Source organism: Gossypium hirsutum, chromosome A07 (assembly GCF_007990345.1).
Source record: "Gossypium hirsutum isolate 1008001.06 chromosome A07, Gossypium_hirsutum_v2.1, whole genome shotgun sequence".
Classification (NCBI taxonomy): domain Eukaryota; kingdom Viridiplantae; phylum Streptophyta; class Magnoliopsida; order Malvales; family Malvaceae; genus Gossypium; species Gossypium hirsutum.
This window is the reverse complement of record NC_053430.1, coordinates 90,012,198-90,032,326: the sequence shown is the minus strand read 5'-3', so window position 1 is coordinate 90,032,326 and position 20,129 is coordinate 90,012,198. Positions and strand designations below refer to the sequence as shown.

Genomic DNA, 20,129 nt, shown 5'->3' with positions numbered 1-20,129 from the left:
ATGTGTTGAGTTTGATTCATGATTCCGTACATATGTGACTTTGATGTCTAATGAATTATATATGGGCTAAGTACCTTGAGTTCCTCTTTTCAATGCTCAAATGATTAAATCAATTTATTTGTTAAATTAAGCTCAAGAGCAAAGGGGAACTAAATCCGATAAAGGGAAGGAAAAAGTGGTCGAATAGCCATCGAAATCGTTCGACAACATCCGAGGTAAGTTTTCGAGTAATGGAACTTAGATTATGATTTGATTAAGCGAATCAAAATCATGCTCTTTGTATGTGGCTATTGAGCCGAAATTGCAAGTGTGATAAGTGTCTTGTGTTTGAGCTTTGGTAATGAAAATGAAATACGGATGTGTCATGATTTATTGATAAATGTGCATGGTTATTCGAATGATGTCCGGGCTAAGTCCCGAAGGCTTTGTGCTAAGTGACTATATCCGGACTAAGATCCGAAGGCATTTGTGCGAGTTACTAATTTCGGGCTAAGCCCGAAGGCATTGGTGCGAGTTACTAAATCCGGGTTAAGTCCCGAAGGCATTTGTGCGAGTTACTATAACCGGGCTATGTCCCGAAGGCATTTGAACGAGTAGCTATATCCGGTTAAATTTCGAAGGTACGTGATTCGGGAATGAGCGATCTTGCTGTAAAAATTTCAGTTAATACGCTTGTAAAATCCCAACAATGAGGTATGTTTCGTGTGTGCATTGGAATAGTTGATTCCCTTCGAATAATATTCGCTCAGTAAATTTATGAGTTTCCGGCCTTGGCTAAGTTGATCTTTTGTGTGTGAATATAAGGGTTGGTAATGTGAAGTAATTATGATATTGAGAATTTGTGCATATGAAATTATCCGTTTAGTTATATGAATGCTTACTCCGTTTCTTTGATTCTCTGTTTTATAGATTTTGGTTCGTCAGCTATCGGACTCGGGAATTTTGAAGTCGAAGTCGCCCACACTATCAAAGCCCCTTTTGGTACACTTTTGGTTGAACTTTGAAATGGCATGTATAGGACTACCCTTTTTGTTGTGGGTCATGGACCCTTTGGATTTGTATAATTTTGGATAGCCATGCGAAAATGGCTTATATATGTTTGAGCATAATGTTATAATCATTTGGTATGGATATGGTTATTGAGAGGTGTGGATATGCTTAACAAGGATTGGCCATGGGAATGGTTAATCACTATCATAATTTGTGCTATTTATGCTAAAAGGGCTAGTTGAATCATGGAAACTATGAAATAGGTAAAGTCTACCTTAAAGGCAGATACTGACAGCAGCAGTGATGTAGATTTGGAAAATCACTAAAAATAGTAGAAATGGAATTAAATAGTGAATAAATTATGTAAACGAACCTTGATGAACCTATTTTCATAGGAAAGTAATGAAATGATCATATGAACAGTATGTTAAGAGATATTCAGGTTTTTGTGAGACAGGGCCAGAACGGTTTCTGGATTCCCTATTCCGACTTTGGAAATTCATTATAAATTAACCAGAGATAATTAGAAGTCATGCCATATATGCATAGATTTCTTTTTGAGCCTAGTTTCTATAGAAATAAACGGCATCAGTATTGAAGCCCTGTACAGGGAGATATCCAAGTCGTAATGTGCAAAGGTCAGTGTAGTCGATCCCTGTAACATGGGAGACTTTGACTAATAAACTGTACTAATTAGCCTGACCAAAAATTCTAGAAAAAAATTTGTAGATGTATACATGAGTCTAGTTTCAGGGAAAAATCACGAAACTGATTTTCAAGTTGTGAAACTCAAGATATGATTTTTAAGGTGACAGTGACGCAGTTAGCCAGCTTGCCTGGAAAATTTAAAATGGATTGTGCAAAGAAGTGATTTAAGTCTGCAAACCCCTCGTGTCCGACTCCGGCGACGGACTCGGGTACGGGGTGTTACATTTTAAACTTCTTTAAAATTAAATTATCTTCCGCAACTTTAAGAGATTTTCAATGAAATTAATAACATTTTTTTAAAAGTGATTAACTTTCCAATGAACCACATTTTGAAATTAAACGAACACAAATTGAGACTTTACACAAGTTTTAAATAGTAAGAAGGGTTTTTCAATGAAATCACGGTTTTGAAAAAACACTTTAATGTGACACCGCCAGATTCAGCCGTAACATCTAGGCTGGGTTTAGGGTGTTACAATATCAATATCTTATCATATACAAACTTTATCCATAATTTACCACAATAACATAGATACAAGCCACAAGGGCGAAACATAACATGCCATAAAAGTATCATACAAAATCTCGTATTTATTGTCCTAGCTGACTTTACAGAAGACGTCTGATCGTGTGATTCGTAACAAGTAATAAATGTTTATAATAAAGATCAAACCTAGACTAACTATTATCAGGACGAAAAGGCAAGTGCACCTATCGAACAATAGTATAGCAATGGCAAGACTGGGATATCATACCCAAGGGAACCAAAAGTACTAGTAATAACTATCTTTTTATTATCTAGCCTAAGAATAAAAGAGTTTGTTTTTAATTAACTAATTATTAAAATTAAGAACGCACAGAGAAAAGAATTGGGGAATTGCTTTTGGGAAAATCGATTGACTTGAGACAATACCTAAGGAAAAATCCACCTACACTTTATTTGTTATTCTGGCTCCGAATCGGATGATTTATTCATTTAACTTGTTTCGTAGAGATCCCTAAGTTATGTTATTATCCCTATTCAAGACTAATAATGTTTAATACCTAGATTGAATAACCAAGACTTTTCTCTAATTAACACTCTAGGGTTGCATTAACTCGATCTATGGATCCCCTTAGTAGGTTTCACCCTAATCCGAAAAAATCTTGTCACCCTATTTCTAGGCGCACAATCAACTCCGGTTAATTATGGCAAATGTACTCTTAAACAGGGTCTATTCCTCCTCTGAATAAGAGCATGTCTTGAATCAGTATCCTGGGATATCAAAACAAGAATTAAGAACACATAATTAAGAACAAGTTAAATATTTATCATACGATTCAGAAAATAATAATAAGATTCATCTTAGGTTTCATTCCCCTTAGGTATTTAGGGGTTTAGTTCATAACTAAATAGGAAAACATCTCAGAAGAATAAAGAATACAAAACATAAAGAAAACCCAAAACTCCTGAAGGGAAATTGAGGAGAGATCTTCAGTCTTGACGATGAATCCGGCTTTCGAGATGGATCAATCGGCTTCCTTGGAGTAATTCCTTACTCCCAATTCTCCGTCTCATCTTCCTTGCTCCTCTAAGGTGTATTTATAGGCTTTTGAATGCCTAAAAACCCTCAAAATTGGCCTTTTCTGAATTGGACTCAACTTGGGCTCGGCAGGGACACGCCCGTGTTCGATTACTTCAGGCCGTGCTCAAACTTGCCAAATTGACACGGCCGTGTGGTTTGCCCGTGTGAGGAGGTCCAGCCCGTGTTGATTTCATACATTGGCCTATTTTCTCCGTTTTTGGCCCATTTCTCGTTCTTTTCGCTCTTCTATACTCTCGTAAGTATAAAACATGAAATTAAAGCATTAGGAGCATCGAATTCACTAATTCTAATGAGAAATCATCCATAAAATGCATTAAACATGGGGTAAAAATATGTATAATTTACGGTTTATCAATGCCATAGGTTTCTTTATCATGGAATTATACAGAATTTCATGTATCATGATCTGCCATGTTGATTTACACATTATCGAAGGCTACACCTTGAGCAATCCATATAGACATATCATATCATGCCATGGTCTTACACACATTCGTGTATCGTGTTCTGCTAATCCAGTTTCATCTTACTAGAGGCTACACCATGAATGGTTCCAAATTATATTAGGATGCCATTGGTTTCTACCTCATGGTATTCTTAAACCAGAAACTACTTAGAGAACATAAATTCACTATTACAAATCTTATACGTACAATTTATTTATCATCTCAATCGCTGGCAACTTTATACAAAAACATTGTACTTAAAGCTTTACTGTTCATATAACTCTTACAATCTTACTCTTTCAAAACTTAATATACAAATTTGAAATTGCAACATCCCAAATTTTTTGCTTAAAAGAATTATTTCAAATATGAGTAAGTGACAACGTGGTTAAAATAAAAGTAAAGAGATAGTGCAAATCACTCAAGGTCTCGAGTTCGCTTCCTTTCCCTTGCAAAATAGCTTAATTTTGCTAAATTTTCTCCTTCCCGATATTTTTGTGCCACCTATGCCTATTAACCTAGGTATAAATATAACTGTTCATCTAATTATCATCCTTTAGTCTTTTATTTTCTACCCTAGTTGCCCCTTTTTTGTCAATTTTTCCCATTTCCCTCCACTGTGCCACCCTAAAGATCATTTTTCCTTGTCGTCCTTCCCCCTTCGTTGGTGCTGGTTTTGGAATTTTTTCTTCCGCCCTTTTTTTTGTTATATCACTATTTTTCCAGCCTTGAAATAGTCTCTTGAACCATTGGAAAATTGGCCTCCATTGTTTCCCCAAAGATCTCCATTATTGCCCCTTTACCTTGCTAGAGTAAGTGCCTAATTCTCTCATTATTCTACTCTGTTTTCTTATTTTTTGATTTTAGAATCAAATCTAAAAATTTTTATTTCTATACTGGTTTTAAATGAATGATTTCCAACCCTCAAACATCCCATTTGAACCGCCCAAAACTATCCCAGAAATCATCTTCGCCAGTTGTGGTTGTTATCTCTAAAGTTTTTATTTTTATGGACTGATGGTATGAGATTTATTTAGTAAAATACACTATTGTTCTAGCCTTGATTTATACACATGGAATACATCATTAATCTTTTCCAATTCAGGTGGCAATGCTAAACGATAGGCTAATGGTCCAACTCTTTCAGTGATTCTATACGGTTTGATAAATCGCGGACTCAGTTTGCCCTTTCGACCAAATCTCAATAAATTTTTCCATGGAGATACTTTCAAGAACACTTTATCTCCAACTTGAAATCCAATATCCTTTCTTTTCAAATCAGCATATGAATTTTTCCTATCCGATGCCGCTTTCAAACAATCACGTATCACTTTAACCTTTTCTTCAGTTTCCTTAATCAAATCAACTCTATGAATCTGGGGTTCTTTGAGTTCTGTCTAATACAATGGAGTCCGGTACTTTCGGCCATACAATGCCTTATAAGGTGTCATCTTTAAACTCGTCTAGAAACTTTTGTTGTAGGCTAATTCCACCAAAGCAAGTATTTTTCCCAACTACCCTGAAATTTAAGAACACAGCACCGTAACATGTCCTCGAGAGTCTGAATCGTCTGCTCTGACTGACCATCAGTCTGTGGGTGGAATGCTGTACTAAAACTCAACTTTGCACCCAAAGCTTCTTGTAGTTTCTTCCAAAATCTCAAAGTGAACCTTGGTTCCTTGTCTGAGATGATCGCCAATAGTACCTCGTGTAATCTCACAATCTCGGATATGTATAAGTCGGCCAATCTATCAAGGAGTAATTAGTTCGTACCAGAATAAAGTGAGCTTATTTCATTAGTTTATCAACTATAACCCAAATAGCATCTTTCTTTTTTGAGGTCATCAGCAATCCAGTCACGAAATCTATGGTAACCTTGTCCCACTTCCATTCGGGGACCATTACAGGCTGTAATAAACCCGAAGGTACTTGGTGTTTAGCTTTAACCTGTTGACATACTAAGCATTTCGACACAAATTCAGAGATATCTCTTTTCATACCTTTCCACCAGTACATTATCTTTAAATCATTGTACATTTTAGTACTTCCAAGATGAATAGATAGATGGCTATCATGTGCCTCTTGTAAAATTTTCTGGATCAGCTCGTCGTCTCTTGGTACACAGACCCTATCTCTGAACATCAAGCAACCATCTGACCTAACTCGAAAATCTGATTCAATGCCTAACTCACATTGAGTCCTCTTGGCTTATAAATCACTATAATAAATCTAAGTATCACATATTTCCTGAAGAAATGTCTGTTTAGCTCTTAACTCTACCAAGGCTAAACCATCATCCAACAACTCCAACTGCGTGTTCAAAGCTCTCAAAGCAAACAAAGATTTTCTGCTTAGTGCATCGGCAACCACATTTGCCTTTCCTGGGTGGTAATCAATGATCAGCTCATAATCTTTAATCAACTCTAACCATCTCTATTGTCTTATATTCAATTCCTTTTGAGTCATCAAATACTTTAAACTTTTATGATTGGTGTATACATGACAAGTTTCACCATACAAATGGTGTGCCCAAATCTTCAAGGCAAATACAATAACAACTAGCTCCAAGTCGTATGTTGGATAATTTTTCTCGTGCGGCTTTAATTGTCTCAAAACATAGGCTATCACTTTGTCCTCTTGCATAAGCACGCAACCCAGTCCATTTAAGGATGCATCACTATAGACCACGAATTATTTTCCTGGCTCGGGTTGTACTAAAATTGGAGCTTCGGTTAGTAATGTCTTTAGCTTCTCAAAACTTTGCTGACACTTCTCCGACCATTCAAACTTAACATCTTTTTGGAGTAGTCTAGTCATCGAAATGGCGATCATAGAAAATCCATTGACAAAGCATCAGTAGTAATCGGCTAAGCCCAAAAAGCTTCTAACCTCGGTTACATTCTCCGGCGGCTCCCACTCGACAATGGCAGATATCTTATCTGGATCAACTTGGATGCCTTCACTCGAAATAAGGTGACCCAAGAATCCTACTTCTCGGAGCCAAAACTCGCTCTTGCTAAATTTAGCATACAACTGTTTGTCCCGTAAAGTCTATAAAACAGTTCTCAGATGTTCCACATGTTCAATCTCATCCTTAGAATAAATCAGGATGTCATCAATAAATACAACAACAAACTTGTCTAAGTATGGTCGAAATATTCTATTCATCAAGTCCATAAACACCGCCGGAGCATTCGTTAACCCAAAAGGCATCACAAGAAATTCATAATGGCCATACCTTGTTCTGAAAGCGGTCTTTGGCATGTCTGACTCCTTAACTCACAATTGATAGGTCCCGGATCTCAAATCTATTTTAGAGAACATAGTAGCTCCCTTCAACTGATCAAACAGGTCATCAATCCTTGGTAAAGGATATTTATTCTTAATAGTTACCTTGTTGAGTTGTCAATAATCTATACCTAGTCTCATCGAACCATCTTTCTTCTTTACAAATAATATGGGAGCACCCTACGACGAAAAGCTTGGTCTTGCGAAACCTTTATCGGTCAATTCTTGCAACTGTTCTTTTAACTCTTTCAACTCGGTTGGTGCCATCCTCTACGGGGCAATAGAAATAGGTGTTGTTCTTGGCACTAGCTCAATACCAAACTCTACTTCCCTAACAATGGGCAACCCAGGCAACTCTTCCGAGAACACATCTGGATATTCACGCACTATTGGTACCAACTCGATCTTCAACTCTGATTCTTTAGAGTTTAGTACAAAAGCAAGGTAAGCTTCATACCCTTTTCTCATATACCTGTGAGCCATCATTGAAGTAATCACAGCAGGTGCTGCATTCAAATCACTTGAATCAACTCAGACAATATCTGAGCATTTCAATTCAATATACTTGCTACCACAATTTGTAATTACATCATGCACATCTAACCAATCCATGCCAAGTATTACATCAAACTCATCAAAGGGCAAAAGCATAAGGTTAGCCAAAAAACAATGACTTTGGATCGTCAAAGCACAATTCTTACAAACCTTATCTACTAATATAGACTTGCCTAGAGGGTTCAACACCTTAATCACAAACTCCGTAGGTTCTACAGACATATTCATGCTAAACTCCAATTTCATGCAAATATAAGAATGGGTCGATCCTAGGTCAATCAAGGCAATAACATGTACATTATGAAGAGAGAATGTACCCGTAATGACATCAGGAGCTGAGGCTTCCTCTCTAGCGCATATAGCATAAGTTCTTGCCAGAGCTCGAGCCTCTGATCTGGTAGTAGAGTCCTTTGCAACACTACGACCACCCCTGCTACTTCTAGGATATCCTGGAGGCTTGCCTTAAGAGACAGGAACATTTGGTTTCAGAGTTGGCTCGATCTCCCTGTCACTTCGCTCCGGACAATCTTTAAGGAAGTGGTCGAAAGAACTACACCTAAAGCATGCTCCACTCTTCTTTTGGCATTCTCTGAAGTGGATTTTATTACAGCTGTTACACCGCAGCTTTTGATTTCCCACACTCTCCACACTAACTATCATGGGAGAGAAAGACCGCTGGTTGGGGCGTTTAGAGCTTCTTGCTTTGCCCGAATATCCCACTGATGAATTAGAACGTTCCTGATGGCTTCTCGATTTCTTTGTGGGAACTGTATATGTCTTATCCACGAATCTTTTACTCAGAACTCAGGCTTTCCTCTTTGCTTGCATCCTTTCATTACTTAACTCTTCAGCTTTCTTGGCTCTGTCGACCAGCACAGCAAACTCTCTTATCTTAAGTACTCCAATCAATAGTTTAACATCCTCGTTTAGTCCTTCCTCAAAAGCGCTTGCACATTTTTTCCTCAGTCTGGACCCACTCACGAGCATATTGGCTTAGTTGGACAAATTTCTTTCCGTATTCTGACAAAGTCCGATTTTCTTACTTGAGTTCTAGAAATTCCTTTCTTTTCTAGTCCAGAAACCTTTGACTAACGTACTTCTTTTTAAACTCAGTTTGGAAAAACTCCTATGTAATATTTTCCTTCGGTACCACTGAAGATGCAGTTTTCCACCAGTGGTATGTAGTATCCTTCAAAAGAGATACAACACACTTCAAGCATTCCTCAAGTGTACACGATAACTCGTCCAAAACTCGTACAGTGTTCTCCAGCCAGAACTCAGCTTGTTCAGCATCATCATCAATCTTAGCCCTAAACTCTTCTACTTCGTATTTCCTAAGTTTATCCACTAGGGCCTTACCAATTCTCACGGGTGCCATACCTTGTGGCATTTCTTCTTCAGATCGAGCAATGGGAGGAGGAGGTTTTGGTATATTGGGGCAGTTTCTCAGGTAATCCTCAAACCACTCATCCATCATCTCAAAAAAGGTAGCCTTCGCCTCTTCCCGGCCCTCAGACACGGACCTCCTACCTCTACTAGAGGTAACTTACTGTACAGAAGTTGGAGCATGTTCTCGGCTCCCTCGGACTCATCTCGAGCTTGATTAGAAGACATTTACTATATTCAAATACAATTTAAAAAGGTTAGGAGATGTCACACTATTAAAGCTTGTATAATGGCATGTATAGCTAGACTCGATACATGCTACGTTAGTATGATAACCGATTAAATCGTAGCTCTGATACCATTTCAGAGTAGATATTACTCCTATTGACTATAATGATTCTGACTTCCAAACATGTTGAGATTCAAAGAAATCAACATTGAGTTGTGTATGTCCTAGGTGGCATGTCCATAGTATGGAGAAGTGTCAAGCAAAGTGTAACACCACTTACCCGTACCCGAGACCTGGACAAGGTATAGGGCATTACCGTACACAAACATGGCATTTTTGAAAAATACAAACTATAAAATTTCATTTCAATTAAAAATCGATCAAACAAAATCATATTGTCTCCATTATGGGCCTACGAAGTCCAAATCATACATTAAAAGTGATCTGGGACAGAACCGAGACAATATGATTTGGACTTCGTAGGCCCATAATGGAGACAATATGATTTCGTTTGATCAGTTTTAAATTGAAATAAAATTTTATAGTCCGTATTTTTCATAAATGCCATGTTTGTGTACGGTAATGCCCTATACCTCGTCCCAGTCTCGGGTACGAGTAAGGGGTGTTACATTTTGTCTGACAGTTCTCCATACTATAGACACACCACCTAGGACATAGACACAATTCAATGTTGATTTCTCTGAATCTCAACATGTTTGGAAGTTAGAATCATTATAGTCAATAGGAGTAAGATCTACTCCGGAATACACAAGCGTATAATCCTTCCTTCTCCATAAATACTTAAGTATATGCTTAACTGATTGTCAGTGTCTTGGACTGGAATTTTCCTGATATTGACTCACCATCCCTACTATGAAACAGATATATAGACGTGTACAAAAAATAACATACATGTAACTTCCATCTTTCGAAGCATAACGAACCTTCCTAATGTATTCTCTTTCTTCCACTGTCACAGGACAATCCTTCAAAGAAAGATGAAAGCCCAATACAGAAGGTTGAGTTTCCTTCCATGAGCCGATCATTGCATATGTACGAAGCTTGTAATAATGCTGTCACTTTTTTATTTCAATTCCTTAGGATTCGAACATCTAGAAAAAAATAAGTTTCTCACAAGTCTTTCATTTTAAATTGTTGGGTTAACCATATTTTAACCAATGGCAATTTCCCTACATCAATTCCAATGAGTAGAATTTCATTGACCAATATAAATAGAAAGACCCCCTGTAATACCTCTTACCCAACCGGATCATCAAGTTTGAGTTATGGGATGCTACAGTCAAAAACGAAACAAGTACAAACATTTAACAAATGATCAAATCAAACCCTTAATTTCAAACATTTCCACCTTTCAGTGTAATTTAAAACTTTTTCAAGTTATATATGAGCTTTTGTAAGCTCTTTGGTTAACTCAGGATTGAATAAGGACCAATATGCAAAAGTTTCAAAACTTGGAAAGAAGCATCTATACCCCAGAAAGGTACCGATGTCATTTTTAGGTTTGATGTTTAAAAAAAATTAAATCAAGAAGTATTGATACTAGGCGTGATGTACCGATACCAATTTTTAGTATCAGTACCATTTTGGCATTCTATTTTGCAAAATTTTAAAACAAGAGTTCACTCATATTGATACCCTTATAAAGTATTGTTACTCTAATATCAAGTACCGATACTTTATTTCAATATGGATACCAAATTGATATTCGATGTTTGAAAAAATAGTTTAAAATGCAAAGTGTTGATACTTTTACCTAGGGTATCAATACCATTCTGCCAAAAATGCCAAAACTACCATTTTGGTCACTTTGTCATCCCCAAACCAATATGAATTCAAATTATGTCCTAGACACATTAAATCCTGTACAAAAACCATTCCAAAACACACTCAGCATTTACTTTTGGAAACCTAAAATTCAACTAAACAATATGCCACAAATTAGCACCATTCCTTATCAAACATAACAATCTCATCCAACATCCAAACATGCATTCAAGTACATCATTTTATCCACTCCAAACTTTCCTTTAAACACTACTCAAATGACCTCACATATAACCAATTCATGCCACAACACATATATAAGTTTACCATATTGCCAAAACATATCTTAGCACGTATATGAACATTAGTTTCAAACTCAAACATTAACCAAGGTTTAACTAACCATTCATTCATAGATTAACACATATACAAGCTCCTAGACACATGCCACAATACCGAGCTTAAACGAGTAAAATTTTACTGAGTCAATAGTAGGATAATGTAAGCTTCGCTAAGTTTGGCTGATGAGTTTCGCAAACCGACTATCTACAAAGACCGAAAAAAACTAGGTAAGCATTTCAAATGCATAGTAAGTTCATAGGTAAATAAACGTTAAACTTACCTCGAATTATAAATAAACATATTAAATTAGTTAACGTAACAAGTTAAGCCTGACATATTAATTCACAAAAAATAGGTGAGTTCATCATATAATTGAACAACAGAGAATTTCAACATTTCATATGTCATTCAATTTAGTACATTCAAAAAGGTTCCTCAATTAAAATAATTTTCATCCCTATTTTTCTTTATCATATTAGCCCAATGAACTATACTAAATAGACTCGGATACTCATGTAACTACACAACACCAGAGCGTACCATAATGCTAAACAAATAACACCGGAGTTTTGAACAGAAAGCACCAAAGTGCTAAACAGAGAGTACCAAAATGCTAAACAAAGAGTACCAAAGTGCTAAGCAAACAACACCATAGTGCTAAACCTATACAAGCACGCAACAACCCTATTGGCATGTCAATCATATTCTAACCTTTAACATGTTCACTCAGGCACATTTAACACATTTAACTGTTTCTTTACAATTTAGTCCATATCTCACCTTTCATACCAAATCATAAATAATTCAAAATATAAATCAACATTCACACATTCACAACTATATAACAATTTAAACCCAATTACACCTATGAACTTACCTAAAAAAATCGACAAACAAGTTAAATTGTAAGGTCTATTCAACAAATTTCCCTTTTTCTTGGTTATGCTTGACTTGATTCAAGTCCTGATCTATACGACAATTAGTGTCACCCAAATCTAGAAATAAAGCATGAATATATTTTAATTGAATTCCTTGGGTTAATTAATTTCTTTTTATTATTCCCTATGGAAATTTTTAGTAGCAAGCTGTAAAAATTTAGGTTGAAATGGGCCTTAGAGTAATTAAGGGATACTTATGTGGCTAGTTGGGAAATAATTGGAGTGAAACAAAATTTTATAACCAAATGTGGTTGTTATTTGGCTTTACAGAGGTTCGGTTGGACTGTACGGAGACATACGCGCACAAGTATGCGATGACCCTACGAGGGTTCTTTTCACGTATGAGACTCTATGGAGTCTAAGGCTTTGAGCCTCATACGTGTATGTAATCCCTATGGCCATGGGTATACGCAAGTCATGACAGACCGCTGGATTTATCCTCATGTTTTAAGATATGCTGGTCTATTGGACCTGTCCTCAAACTCTCATGCTAAGGCTATACGTTGGACTCCACCATATAAAAATCCACAGGACTGTATGTTCATTAAACCCACACGTCTGAATTCGCATGGAACGACTTTTCATGTCTTGGCCCACCAAGCACAAAACTAACATACATGAACCTGTATCTATGAACCTTTAAGCAAAAGTCCGCATGCAATATCTTTTAAATAATAGTCCACAAGGATTATTCCATGTATGAGTTTTCAATGAATATTCCATGTGTGAGTCCACAAGGACAATTTCAAGCATGAGTTTGCAAGGAATACTACTAAATTAGGGTCCGCAATGAAGGTTACCAAACATGGGTTAGTGAGATTTCTTAACAAGAATGAATTTGCATACATGTTTCCACCAAGCATGAGTCTATTATATAAGTCCGTGATCGCTAGGTTTTGTGATAGGTTTTAAATATTTATAATTACTCGTTCTTGAACTAACTATTATCGCGGTATAGGCAAGTGTACCTATCGAACAGTAGTATAGTTTTAGCAAGACCGAATTGTCGAACCCAAAGGAACTAAAAGTACTAGTAATGACTTTTTTTTATTATCTAGCCTAAGAATAAAAATGGGTTTTATTTGTTTTAATTAAATAATTATCTAAACTAAGAACGTACAGAGAAAAGAATTGGGGAATTGCTTTTGGGAAATCGATTGACTTGAGACAATACCTAAGGAAAAATCTACCTAGACTTTACTTGTTATTCTGGCTCCGAATCTGATTATTTATTCATTCAACTTGCTCTATAGAGATACCTAAGTTATGTTATTATCCCTATTCAAGACTAATAATGTCTAATCCCTAGATTGAATAACCGAGCCTTTTCTCTAATTAATACTCTAGGGTTGCATTAACTCGATCTATGGATCCCCTTATTAGGATTCACCCTAATCCGGCAAATCTTGTCACCCTATTTCTAGGTGCGCAATCAACTCCGCTTAATTATGACAAAAGTACTCTTAGACAGGGTCTATTCCTCCTCTGAATAAAAGCATGTCTTGAATCAGTATCCTGGGATATCAAAACAAGAATTAAGAACACATAATTAAGAACAAGTTAAATATTTATCATACGATTCAGAAAATAATAACAAGATTCGTCTTAGGTTTCATTCCCCTTAGGTATTTATGGGATTTAGTTCATAACTAAATAAGAAAATATCTCAGAAGAACAACAAATACAAAACATAAAGAAAACCAAAACTCCTGAAGGGAAATTAAGGAGAGATCTTCAGCCTTGATGATGAACCCGACTTCTAAGATGGATCAATCGACTTCCTTGGAGTAATTCCTTACCCCCTATTCTCCGTCTCCCTTTTTCTCCTCTTCTAGGGTGTATTTATAGGCTTTGGAATGCCTAGAAACCCTACAAAGTGGCCTTTTTTGAATTGGACTTAACTTGGGCTCGGCAGGGACACGCCCGTGTGCAATTACTTCAGGCCGTGTTCAAGCCTGTTAGAATGGCACAGTCGTCTACTATGCCCGTGTGAGTCGTGCTCCAATTCTGCCAAATTGACACGGCCGTGTGGTCTGCCCGTGTGAGGAGGTCCAGGCCGTGTTGATTTTGTAATTTGGCCCATTTTCTCCGTATTTGGCCCGTTTCTTGTTTATTTCACTCTCCTATGCTCTCCTAAGTATAAAACATGAAATTAAAGCATTAGGAGCATCGAATTCACCAATTCTAATGAGAATTCATCCATAAAATGCATTAAACATGGGGCAAAATTATAGCTCTAGCAGTGGCTAGGAATGGGCGCCCTAAAATTATGGGTACTTTCACATCTTCATCCATGTCAAGCACAAAAAAATCAACAGGGAATATAAATTTATCTATTTTTAAGAGTACGTCTTCTATAATACCCCTAGGATATTTAACAGATCTATCGGCTAATTGAATACTCATCCTAGTAGGTTTAGGTTCCCTAAGACCACGTTGTTTGAAAATTTTATATGGCATCAAATTAATACTAGCGCCTAAATCAGCTAATGCTTTTTCAACATTCAGATTACCAATTAAGCAAGGGATAGTAAAACTTCCTGGATCTTTTAGTTTGGTTGGCAGCTTGTTTTGGAGTATGGCGAAGCACGCCTCTTTGAGTTCTACTGTAGATATGTCCCCAAACTTCCTTTTATTTGTTAGAAGCTCCTTCAAAAATTTTACGTGGGCAGACATCTGCGAGATGGCTTCAACAAAAGGTAAGTTGATATGTAATTGCTTAAAAAGTTTAAGAAACTTACTGAATTATGCATGAATGCGATCTTTTTTTTAATTTTGCTGGATATGGAGCCGGTGGTGTATATTCTTCCGGCACTGAGTTGTCATTTTTTCGGGTTTTTCTTCCCTCCTTTCGCTTTCCACGGCTTCTTGTACTAACTTCTTTTCAAATTCCACTAACACTTTCCCACTCCTTAGTGTAACTGCTTTGACATGCTCTCTTGATTTGGTATTACTAAGTAAATGTCCTAGTGGTCTTTCCGAGATTAGTTTGGAAAGCTGGCTTAATTGAGTTTTGAGTCCTTGGATTGATGCTTGTTGATTTTTAAGTGCTATCTCGGTATTTTGGAAATGGGTTTCTGACATTGATAAGAATTTTGAGAGCATCTTCTCAAGGTTCGGTTTCTTCTCATGTTGATAGTGTGGCTGTTGAAAACCCTAAGGATTTTGTGGCTTTTGATTCCCTTGACCACCCAGGAGAAATTTGGGTGGTTCCTCCAACCTGCATTATAAGTATTACTGTATGGGTTATTTTGAGATCTAAAGTTATTGTTACCCATATAGTTGACTTGTTCATCTTCGGTTGTAGGATTGAAGGATTGATATTCTGTATGCACACCTCCTCCACTTAAGTTACACCTCATTACTGGATGTACCTGCGTAGAACCAAGTAAACCATCAAATTTTTTATTGAGAAGTTCTACCTGATTAACAGCATAGTAACTGAGTCGATGTTATAAACGCCGGCTGTTTTCATTAGCTTTGTCCTCATAACTTGCCACTGATAGTTATTCATTGACATCTCCTTTATAAACTCATAGGCATCTTCCGGTGTTATATTGTTGATGGTTCCGCCAATAGTTGTGTCAACCATTTGCCGAGTCGAGGGATTCAGACCATTTTGGAATGTTTGTACTTGAAGCCAAAGCGGTAACCCATGGTGAGGGCACCTTCTCAATAAGTCCTTGTATCTCTCCCATGCATCGTAAAGTGTTTCTAAATCCATCTGTACAAAAGAAGAGATATCATTACGTAATTTAGCCGTTTTAGCTGGCGGAAGGTATTTTAGTAAAAAAAATTCGGTCATTTGTTCCCAAGTAGTAATTGACCCTCATGGTAACGAGTTCAACCACTGTTTAGCTTTGTTCCTTAATGAAAAAGGAAATAATCAAAGACGAATGGCATCATCAGAAACGCCATTGATTTTAAATTTATTGCAAAATTCCAGAAAGTTTGCTAAGTGAGCGTTGGGATCTTCATCCTGCAAACCATCAAATTGAACAAACTGTTGTATCATTTGAATTGTAATAGGTTTTAGTTCAAAAGTATTTACAGCTACAGCCGGTCTAACTATGCTAAATTTAGTTCCTATTAAAGAAGGTTTAGCATAATCATACATAGTGCGTGGAACAGGATTTTGACTAGCCGCAATTGCAAGAGGTAGCTGATTGCCTTGGTTGTCAGCCATCTCTTCAGTTGGGGGTTGAGTATTGTCTTCTTGCTCGTTCTCCGTGTATCTTAAGCTGCGTCTTATTTTTCTTTGGTTTTTACGAATTGTATGATATATTTCTTCGTCAAAAAGTAATGGTCTCAACGGGTTTCTTCTAGTCATAAACTATAAAAACCTACTAAGAGAAAGAAAAAGTAAATTAAGAAATAATAATAATTAAATTAAATTAAATTGCAAGAAAAATAAATGGCTAAAGTAATAAAAATTGAGCGTTCCTAATATCTTAGTTCCCCGGTAACGGCACCAAAAACTTGATCGCGAGGTTTCGTGATAGGTTTTAAATATTTATAATTACTCATTCTTGAACTAACTATTATCGCGATGTAGGCAAGTGTACCTATCGAACAATAGTATAGTTTTAGCAAGACCGGATTGTCAAACCCAAAAGAACTAAAAGTACTAGTAATGACTGTCTTTTTATTATCTAGCCTAAGAATAAAAATGGGTTTTATTCTAAGAATGTACAGAGAAAAGAATTGGGGAATTGCTTTTGGGAAAATTGATTGACTTGAGACAATACCTAAGAAAAAATCCTCCTAGACTTTACTTGTTATTCTAGCTCCGAATCGGATGATTTATTCATTCAACTTGTTCTGTAGAGATCCCTAAGTTATGTTTTTATCCCTATTCAAGACTAATAACGTCTAATCCCTAGATTGAATAACCGAGACTTTTCTCTAATTAACACTCTAGGGTTGTATTAACTCGATCTATGGATCCCCTTATTAGGATTCACCCTAATCCGGCAAAATCTTGTCACCTTATTTCTAGGCGCGCAATGAACTCCGCTTAATTATGACAAAAGTACTCTTAGACAGGGTCTATTCCTCCTTTGAATAAAAGCATGTCTTGAATCAGTATCTTGGGATATCAAAACAAGAATTAAGAACACATAATTAAGAACAAGTTAAATATTTATCATACGATTCAGAAAATAATAACAAGATTCATCTTAGGTTTCATTCCCCTTAGGTATTTAGGGGATTTAGTTCATAACTAAATAAGAAAATATCTCAGAAGAATAACAAATATAAAGCATAAAGAAAACCAAAACTCCTGAAGGGAAATTAAGGAGAGATCTTCAGCCTTGATGATGAACCCGACTTCTGAGATGGATCAATCGACTTCCTTGGAGTAATTCCTTACCCCCTATTCTCCGTCTCCCTTTTTCTCCTCTTCTAGGGTGTATTTATAGGCTTTGGAATGCCTAGAAACCCACCAAAGTGGCCTTTTTTGAATTGGACTTAACTTGGGCTCGGCAGGGACACGCCCGTATGCCACGCCCGTGTACAATTACTTCAGGCTGTGTTCGAGCCTATTAGAATGGCACGGGCGTCTGCTATGCCCGTGTGAGTCGTGCTCCAATTCTGCCAAATTGACACGGCCGTGTGGTCTACCCGTGTGAGGAGGCCAGGCCGTGTTGATTTTGTACTTTGGCCCATTTTCTCCGTATTTGGCCCGTTTCTCGTTCATTTCGCTCTCCTATGCTCTCCTAAGTATAAAACATGAAATTAAAGCATTAGGAGCATCGAATTCACCAATTCTAATGAGAATTCATCCATAAAATGCATTAAACATGGGGTAAAAATATGTATAATTTACGGTTTATCAGTCTGCATAACTTATCCTCAAATTTACAAATTAAGACAATTTACTGGACATCTATTTTCAAGAATGTATATGTGCAAACTATCTCCTGAGCATGAGTACAAGCACGTATTTGCAACAACCGCCTTCAAGTATATGTTTGCAAGGTGTGAATCTGTAGGTCTAAGTCCACAAAAACTCGATCGCAGGTTCAAGTTCGTAAAGCATGAAATTATACATAAAAATTCATTAATCAGGAATTCAAAAAATTAATTTTCAAGAGTGAATTCACTGGGATAAATCCGCAATGGAAACATATGTCAAAACTCTTCGCACGTGACTTATCCGAGTTAAAAGGTTACTTAGTCATCTTAACTTCTGAGCAAGATACAAATTATGGAAGATCAACTTTCTTAAGCAAAATTAAGGTGTCATCTTTCACAAGTATAGTGATTTTTTCTTGATTAATATGAGCAAGTCTCAAATGCCACAAGTACGCATCATAAGAGTAAAAAGTTTTAAACCTTTTATTTTATAATTTAATTTCAAGCAATGTGTACATTGCTGGTTTGATAAAATAAAAATTATTATTCATTCATCCATTACAAATAAGAGTGTGATTTCTAAATATTGCAACAATATTATTAAAAGTCACAGTCAAGCCATCTTTAAATAAACATACAACAGAAATTAAGTTTTTTTTAAAACTTGGAACGTTTTTTTTCAAAATAATCTTCCTAAAATTATCAAAAGATATATATACATCTCCCACTGTTTTAGTTGTCACACTTGTCCCATTTTCGGTCTGTAACGAAAGACTTTTATCTCTAAGATCTTTCATTTCCTCAAACCCTTGTAGAGGAACACACACATGTTTAGTGGCTCCAAAATCAATGACCTAGTGGTCTGTCAAATCTTCCACTAAGAAAATTTCTATCATAAAAATTTTCATACCTTTTCCATTAGTGGCTAAGTAACCCTTCGACTCTTTGCAGTTGGCCATGAAGTGCTCTTTCTTGTTGTAGAAGAAACACTTAAACTTAAATAAGTTTATAGTCTTCTTGGTTCTCATCCTTTCCATTTTAGGTGGCGTAGAAGACTTAACATTGTTTCTTTTAGCATGTTTTCCCTTCCCTTTATAGAAAGAAGAAATCGCTAAGTTTGCTTCTATTTTTCGAATCAGTTGATCGCCATCAAACATCAAGTCATTGGATTCTAACTCTTTCATGAGTAAGCGTTAGACTCTTGTTCCCAAGGTTATAAGCAGCCTTAAAGCTTGCAAAATCCTTGGACAAGCTTTTAAACACCATCTAAATTTGTGTGTTATAGTCCAAATTAGCCTCATTATCTATGACCTCGACAAAGTAACTCATAATACTAATCATTTGGTCTTTGACTTGAGTATCGAGCTTTTTCTAGGCATTCATCAAACTAGTTATAGTTAACTATTGAGCCAAGGTAGCTTGGCCACCGAATATGTCTTGTAGTTTGTCTAGAATTGCTTTAACAGTCTTACAGGTCTCCAGTTGTTCATGAAGAGTACCAGTCACGCTTGCCAACATATAGCAATAAGCTATCTCATCAACCTCCTCCCATTGTTTTTTAGCCTTAGCTTGAATGGCTTGTGGGCATCTATTATCAAGGACTATTTTGAGTTCCTCATAGCTTAGGACAATTATGAGGTTCCTTTTCCATTTGTTATAGTTATTTTTGTTCAATTTGTTCTCAGTAAGTATGTTTAGTAAGGGAGTAAGTGTCATTTTTTAATTGAAAAATATAAAATATTCATTCATTAATATCTTTGTATTTAGAAAATATTAAGAAAACTTTTACCAACATAGAATATGCATTAAGATAATGCATGCATCTTATATTAAAGTTTGAAAACATTTGTAAGTCATTGCAATGAGAATTCCTACACCCATTGAATTAATTCACCTTGGAGAAATCATAATCAACTGGTAAGAACATGGATTTTCATCCATTTAATACATGAATCTAACTTCTTAAGTATTCACACATACTAATAATCACTTCACATTTGGCCTTCATTCTAACTTA

General features: G+C 36.3%; 1 protein-coding gene and 1 non-coding gene across 2 annotated transcripts; one reads left to right on the top strand and one right to left on the bottom strand.

The window, feature by feature from the left end:
* Positions 1-7,288: 7,288 nt before the first annotated feature.
* LOC121203761 (uncharacterized) lies at positions 7,289-9,047 on the bottom strand. Its single transcript, XM_041074214.1, has 4 exons — positions 8,724-9,047; positions 8,182-8,350; positions 7,584-8,034; positions 7,289-7,490 (listed from the first exon to the last, which is right to left on the bottom strand). The coding sequence occupies exons 1-4, from the start codon at positions 9,045-9,047 to the stop codon at positions 7,289-7,291; spliced, it is 1,146 nt and encodes a 381-aa protein (XP_040930148.1).
* Positions 9,048-15,903: 6,856 nt separating this feature from the next.
* Positions 15,904-16,010, top strand: LOC121204094 (small nucleolar RNA R71). Its single transcript, XR_005899022.1, has one exon. It is a non-coding gene; the product is annotated as a small nucleolar RNA R71 (small nucleolar RNA).
* The last annotated feature ends 4,119 nt before the right edge of the window (positions 16,011-20,129 follow it).

Bases quoted from the DNA above. Each gene is read 5' to 3' on its own strand.
- LOC121203761 (XM_041074214.1), bottom strand. From the start codon at position 9,047: ATGGATGAGTGGTTTGAGGATTACCTGAGAAACTGCCCCAATATACCA. The intron at 8,351-8,723 runs GTACCGAAGGAA...TTCGTGGATAAG, and splicing joins GGAAAACTGCATCTTCAGTG to ACATATACAGTTCCCACAAA. The intron at 8,035-8,181 runs GTAATAAAATCC...CTGTCTCTTAAG, and splicing joins AAAGCTGCGGTGTAACAGCT to GCAAGCCTCCAGGATATCCT.